Raw genomic sequence first — 7,500 nt, 5'->3', positions numbered from 1 at the left:
ATCTGTTTCTGCAATACTGGGCAAAATGGACCAATGATGTATTGCATCAATAAACATACGGATTTATTCAATGGACATTTTATTTACTGTTACAAAAGTACACACTCTATGCTTGTAAAATAAGTGTAAAAGCTCAAAAAAACCCAACATTTAAATAATGAAAACGGAAAAAACTAAATTTGGGGAAAAAAATAAAAGATTTCATAGGGCCCTGGTTATGCTTCTCGCGTTGATTTTGAGGGATTTCGAGGGATTTCTTACCTCTCCGTCTCGTTGTTGGGGTAGTATTTGGCGATTGGTGAGACGGCGTGGTTGAGCACCACGTAGGCGTAGTCGAACGCCTGCTTCACCTGCATGGCACCGTACGAACTGCGGCCGACGTCGTTGTCTGTCGGGACAGGTGATACGCTTTTGAACTCCGCAAAAAAAGGACGTTGTCGCCGTCGTCCAGCATTTGTACCTGGCTGCAGAGGGTCCTCGATGTAGAGCATGGAAGGCCTGTAGCCGTCCATCATGTTCTTCTGAACCTCGTCTTTGGCAACGTAGCAACCGCCGTCTGTTATCCGGATACCCGTTTTCAGGTAGTTAAAGTGACGGCCATAGAGCTCAAAGAACTCAATCAGCAGCACACCGATGTTGATGTTTGGGCTGCACACGTCTCCCCTATAGTGTAGCTGTGATGGGGGGGGCACATGCCACAGGTTCATGACAGGAACGTACAAGGGAGGAGGCGTGACCCACCTGCAGGAAGCTCACGGCCATGAGGAACAGGCTGTAGGAGCCGATTCCACCGGTGAATACTTCGTTCAGGTCCCTTTGCAGCAGGAACTGCTTGAGCACGAGGACCAGGTAAGGCAGCACGGGGTATTTCTGTGGTGGGGGCACAAGGACAAATGATAAACTTTCCGGACAGCTAAAAATATCTAAACTACACCACAACATTAACAACACAAAAAAGGGGCTGTTTTACATCAAAATAACAATTAGTTTCCAAATGTTACACCAGGAACTAATTACAATTTTCACATTTGGAACTAAACTGTGTGTGCGCACGCATGAATGCGTTACAATTTCCCTACAATGCGTAACCTTCTGCACGCTACACTCCTCCGTGCTCTCTGACTTCCTCCTTGCTGTGGAGTGTGTTAATACACACAAAAGATCCCTGCCGAGCTCTTATCAAATGCACTTCTGCCACCTAGTGGCCGTTTTTATGGCTCAGAACTGCTTGAAAAGTCACCTTTTTTTGCCTCTCGCGCAAAGAAAACATAAATACATCTTTGGTATTGAATGAGTTAATATTTGAACTTTATGCTATTTTCTTCCTCTTAATACTAGACTTTATTCTCTTAATATTTTTGTGTTTTTTTTTTTTTAGTTTTCTTGTTTGACGGTATTTTTAGAATGTGCAGACAGCCAATAAAAATAAAATAAACAGTTGCAGGCCGTGACTGGACCCCAGGATGCACTTTGGGCACCCCTGGTCTACAACGTACTTCCAATACACTATTGTGGCAAATGTTGGCAAATGCTAATTATAAAAGCAACAGTCCATCCATTTTCTATGCCTTCTCCTGATTAGGGTCGTGGGGTATGCTGGAGCCTATCCCAGCTGACTTCGGGCGACATGCGGGGTACACCCTGGACTGGTGGCCAGCCAATGGCAGGGCACATACAGTATAGACAAACAACCACTCACACCCACATTCACGTCTATGGACAATTTAGAGTCGCCAATTAACCTCACCTAATGTGGGAGGAAACCGGAGTACCCGGAGAAAACCCACGCACGCACGGGGAGAACATGCAAACTCCACACAGAAATGCCCAACGGAGATTCGAACCCAGGTCTTCTCGATCTCCTGACTGTGACTGTGTGCCCAACATGCTAACCGCGAGACCATCGTGCGGCCCTGCAATGGTTCATATACCTCTTTAAATTCCTTGATGAGGCACGCAGCTTTGATGCCGCTCTTCATGTTGAAGCTGATGTCCACCTTGACCTCCGTGAAGGAGTCGGTCAGTTTAATGATGGGGACCTGGGGAAAAAGATAAATATGCTGAGACTCCTTTAAGACAAGCTCATTTCGGACGCCAGCCACCATTTGCTTTTGAAGACAGCGTCCTGGCAACTATACAAGACTCCGTAGTTAATTTACCAGTAAATGGAGCATTTAAATACATGCTTATTCAATTTGTAAATGAATTTAGTAAAAGGTAGGAAGCCTGTTGCACATGTCTGTCATAGCCCAGGAGAACTATGCGGTTATAAAAATGGAGAAATGGAATGCTCTGTAACCAGGCCAGCAGGTGAAGGCCACCACAGTACAACTGTACAGGGACATCATTCCTGGAGTTTATATGTCCACTGATATTCCCACACATGGTCATATAATATGACCTTCTATGGGGACTCTCCAGCAGCTCACCGTGGCTTTGTCCAGAACTTTGATAGAGTTCTCATCTGCAACATTCCTTTTGCGCAGAGCCTCTTCCAGTGTCCACAGCGGAAGGGTTTCCCACTTCCCAAATACCACCAAGTCGATATCGCTGAGGAAAGACAATGAGGGTGACAGGATCACATGACAGAACACAAAAAATAAAACACCTGTTGATGTCTGCTGACAAATACAGTGAATCCCAGCGTATTCGCAACCTCACAAATTTTAAAATTTTTGGTCAAAAAACATAGAGCATCTTTTCCGGACTGGATGGTGCACCAGCATGGAAGGTGTACCCACTAACTTTAAAGAGAAAAAATGATTTGTACATGTATAGGCCGATAAAGGCTAGACACTGACTCAGATTCCACCTGTTCAATCGATCATTGATGTAAGCATGCACGGCTGATTGATCGGCGCAGATTTCCTTCATTTGGGGGATCCTTTCTTATGAAACTGATCTTATCTACTGCCGCAAAGGTCTGAAAGTCAGCCAGTCCCCTTTTGCTCTGCCAGACTGACAGCTCGGAATCGAGCTAAGGCTAAACCTCAAGCTAGCCGGAGCAAAGAACCATGCGGCGGCCCGCTGTTGGCGCCTATGAGCATTGAAAGGAGCAAAGCTACTACCAGGACAATGACCATTTTTGGTCGCTGTTCACTTTATTTTTGGTAAGAGACTCAAAGCAGGTCTGCAGTGTAACCTGCTGTTGTAAAAGACTAAAGTAACTGACATACCTTAGCCTCAGTTTTCTAAACGTTTCATTTACATTTGAGAAAACCAACTCATTTGCAGTTAAAACAACAAGTTTGTATTGTTTTGTGGATACTGTTCAATGTTTTCCAACCAAATACCATGGGAACAGTGAAGATGTACGCTGTCAGTTATTTTTTTTAATTCGAATTGGCAGGTGAAGCTTTCGGACTTAAACCTGGGATGTGCTTCTGTGCATTTAGCTTGTTAGCTTCCTTCGTCGCAAATGAAGAGAAAATGAGAGGGGTCTGGAGCTGAATCTAATCTAATGGCCACAACAGTCGATTTTATTCAAAGTGTTGACCCACAACCAAAGGAGAATGTCAACGTCATTCTAGCAGCTGATTAGCTGGGGGGGCTGGAGTGGGAGGAGTCATTTGGTTGACCCAAGTGACTCACCTTGTTGGCAAATAGAGACCAGTGCTGAAGCTTCCAAACACCTGCACCTAGACAAAGAAGACACATAATTATCTGCTTTTGATCACAATAGCCTCAAGTATGCAAATACAGCAGAAGATGATACACTTCTACTTATGATGATGTTTGATTGTTAGGGCTACAGGTTTCCAAGACACGAATGCTTGTGGTGCGTGCACACAGACGGATGACAAGCTGTGTCGCGCTGCTTTTACGTTCCCACAATCGCGTCGAGAAGAACCTGTTCCTCGAGCTGCACAAACACTCGCAGCCTGGCGTGCTGATGATGGCAAAGTGACAAGCCCAGACAAACTGCACAGGCGTGGTGCATGGAGAGGCCCAGCATGCACATTTTTTAATATTTGAACATCCACTGAAGGTCGGGAGGTTTTTTGTCATTTCCTGTTGCATAAATCTGAATAGACCCGATCCAAAAATAGACCTTTAAGCCAATGATCTCGTAACCTGCCCACTGCCGCGGTGACTGAAATAAGTCCAACCTTCCACCTTTTAAAGCCCCTATAGAGCAAGGCACACTGGTGTCTGAACACAAATAGATTTAAGCCCCCTCCTTAAACCGCCTTCCTGCACTGACTAATAACCTGTAGTATTCAAATCTGATATGTGTGAGTGTGTGTGTGAGTGAGTGTGTGTGTACAAGGCCGTCACACGTACATGGCTAAGCTGATTGCAGCTCTATGTTTGTGAATGAATGAGGTCCAGCAGGGGAGGACGCCCTTGCCTACCTGAGGCTGTGCATGAGACAAACAGTGCGCACAAGCTTGGTGTTGTCCACACAAAGTGCATTGTCTTGCAGGACAGTCATTCTACCTCGAGTTTTCCTTTTTAAACCAGGTCCTGTCACGCTGGCCGACACTCTTTGGACTCACGAGGGCTGCTCGTTGGGTACAAAAGATGCACACAAAGTAAAGCAGCCATGATGTCCAAATGCTGATCAAAATCTTTTGCATGGCATCCCTCCAAAGAACGTAGCGATACGAGCCAAGACCTTCTTCTAGCATTCGGCAGCAAGTCTCACCCCGATTATTTTTAAAGGTGTGTTCTCAGCCATCTGCTATTTGCCACTTAAGTGTGCTGACAGGAGGAAAAAAAACAGACTTTGGTCGGCTGTAGCTGAACACACATCTGCGCTTTGATTGACAAGAGAAATCTTGTGTTACAGTTGAATTAAGTGAATGGGAAAAAAGCACAGCGCTGCATTGTGTTGTGTTTATTCTCGACTACACTGCAAAAGAAATGCAACCATTCAATACGATTATATGGCAGATATGGCATCCATTTAAACGACATACTTACAGGCAATTTCTGTGTCAAGCTACTGTGTCTCACACAGGTACACTATACTTGAGCACCATCTAGTGGTTCAAATGTAAATTACACCTCTCATGACAATAATTCATGAAAAAATTGTCTCAATTCCCCCCCCCAATCATAATATCGATTATCAACGATAATTTGCAGCACAATTATCGACCAGCAAAAATTGTTATCGTGACAGGCCTAGTTGTATGTCGTCACACTATTTAGGTAGCTGATGCTGCTTATCACCATTTGGCCGACACACCCAAAGGTAGAGAGGGAGAAGGGAGAAGGGTTTACTTGACCCAAACTGGATCTGCAATGTGGTTTTGGTATTCATCAAGGATCCCCCACGGGTGCTGTGGAGGAGGCATACTTGGACACACCATCACCTACATTTTTCTCAGCAAGACTTGTCGTCTTGGAAGTGGTCTTAGGGCTCTTTATTATGTTGGAAAATTGCCACGTGGACCGTGTGCTCTGCTTTGCAATGTCACAGTATATGAACCGCAGCTCCCTACTGCTGACTGCACTCATGCACATCAATACTAAATCTATACCACAATACAAGCTGCAGGCTGACGACTGTACTGTAAAGTACTTCCAACCTTTGTTTTCTGTAGCACTGTGCCTTGAGAACTGTCATGAAAATAGTTGCTGAAGTGTGAGGGGTGTACTCACTTTTGGGGGAGTGTGTACTGTGCAGTGTAAAAATGCCGGCATTAATAACAAGCAGTCACAAAAAATACCTCAGCACTCGGCCAAAGGTTGTGTATGACGCCTTTAATTCTGTCCACCACCTCCAGCCTCATCTTCTCCTCCTCCGGCTGTGGCGAGATGTACGCGTAGAAGTCGCTGATTTCTTCATGCAACCTGGACAACAAAAAAACAAAACTCATCAAAGTCTTAAATATCAGATTGAGAAGATGTCACAATCAACAGGGATCATTCATCATTCATCTGTCAGGTTGTTTGCATGTAAAAGCATAAGTGATGACTAACTGCATTCGGGCCAGGATGTCCAATGCAATGAAATAAATTCAAGAAAGTACTGCATCCCAGCTTTGTGATACAATCCAGGTGAAAAGCATATTATCAGTATGAACTTCTGCTCTACGTTTCCCCATTTTTGCTGTTGTTTTTTATGATTATTTTTCAATTTTCTTCTTAAATAATCTTCATACATTTTGCATTGTAATATTATCACTTCATTCACATAACATTTTGACTTTATTCCCAGTATATTTGAACTTTTTCCCTAACCTAATTTTCCCAAAATTAACATTTTGTTTTGTTTTGGTTGTTTCTCATAATATTACGAGACTAAATTAAAAAAAAAATTCATATTTCTACTCTTTGCTGCTAAAAAGACATTATTTTTCCTCATAATATTCCGAGTTTATTCCTTTAAAATTGTGCCTTTGTTCCTCATTAAAACATGACTTGTTCCTCTTAATATTGTGACTTTATTCTGGTTAAATCACAGTCGTTTTTTTTTTTTACATTTCTGCTATAATTTTTTTTCAATTTCCTGTACTTCTAACTTGAAACTTGTCAATTTTCTTCTCGTAAGTAAGACTGTATTCCAATAAAAGTTTGACTCTATTCTCTTATAACTTTTTCCAACAACCTAATTTTCCAAAAATTACAACTTTATTTGTTGTTTGGTTTGTTTTCATAATATTACGACTTAATAAAAACATTTTTCCTGAATATGTAAACTTTATGGAATTAAAATGACGTTATTTTTCCTCATAATATTACGTTATTCTTGTAAAATTATGACTTCTTTCCCGTTGGGTTACAACTTTTTTCTCTTAATATTTAGACTTTATTCTTACAAATTTACTGCTTTTTTTTTAGTTTTCCTGTTAAATGATATTTTTAGAATGTGCTGCGGGCCAATAAAAAAAAAAAACAGCCGTGGGACACAAATGGCCCCCTTTGGACACCACTTCATTAGGGAGAGATGTAACCACCTCCTTTGTTCATTTTTATGGATGAAAAACGAACATCACGAGGGTTATATACGTCAGCAGCAGCAAAAAAGAAGAAAATAAAGCACTGCCACTGGGACTTGGCCCCAACAGTGGCCCGCTACAGACGTGGTTGCCAGACGCTTGTCAGGACAGACTGTAGCTCACGGCGCTTCTTTTTGTGCGCTCGCTTGCAGCTGCTTCACTCTGTGAGTCGAGGCAAGCAGCAACCTCTTTTACTTTCCAGTACATGACTGTGTTGGCAGCTCATGTGCACATACACACTTCGCTGTCACCAGGAAAGCACAAAGGTACAGAGCCAGGGTGTAAATTTAGGTAACAGGGGTGGGGTGTTGGCAAGAGTCTTGGTGTCGGCCAATCTTATCGGCTGATATTGGCATAAAAATGAGATCGGTCCATATCGGTATCTGTGTTATTGCCGAGAATGATATCAGCATTTGCGTGATGACATGCGCCACGAAGCAAAAGGCTTGCTGGCTCAGAATGTCCACGGCCTGGAATTATTGCCAAGTTGCGCAGTTGGATGGTAAATATGCAATTTGCAATAAAAGTGCAGGTTATGCGCAAGGGGGGT

The 7,500-nt window shown here is 43.0% G+C and overlaps 1 protein-coding gene across 1 annotated transcript in view; it reads right to left on the bottom strand.

Annotated features, from left to right (window-relative positions):
* The window catches only part of tent4b (terminal nucleotidyltransferase 4B), a 25,557-nt gene that overhangs the window by 3,790 nt on the left and 14,267 nt on the right, over positions 1-7,500 (bottom strand). Inside the window, exons 2-8 of the mRNA XM_054770847.1 lie at positions 5,679-5,802; positions 3,592-3,638; positions 2,430-2,550; positions 1,932-2,039; positions 742-870; positions 461-674; positions 262-388 (exon numbers count right to left, since the gene is read on the bottom strand). Coding sequence (XP_054626822.1) covers positions 262-388; positions 461-674; positions 742-870; positions 1,932-2,039; positions 2,430-2,550; positions 3,592-3,638; positions 5,679-5,802 — 870 coding nt within the window. The remainder of the gene's footprint in view (positions 1-261; positions 389-460; positions 675-741; positions 871-1,931; positions 2,040-2,429; positions 2,551-3,591; positions 3,639-5,678; positions 5,803-7,500) is intronic.

Source organism: Dunckerocampus dactyliophorus, chromosome 3 (genome assembly GCF_027744805.1).
Source record: "Dunckerocampus dactyliophorus isolate RoL2022-P2 chromosome 3, RoL_Ddac_1.1, whole genome shotgun sequence".
In the NCBI taxonomy this organism is placed as follows: Eukaryota; Metazoa; Chordata; class Actinopteri; order Syngnathiformes; family Syngnathidae; genus Dunckerocampus; species Dunckerocampus dactyliophorus.
This window is presented reverse-complemented; position numbering and strand designations above follow the sequence as displayed.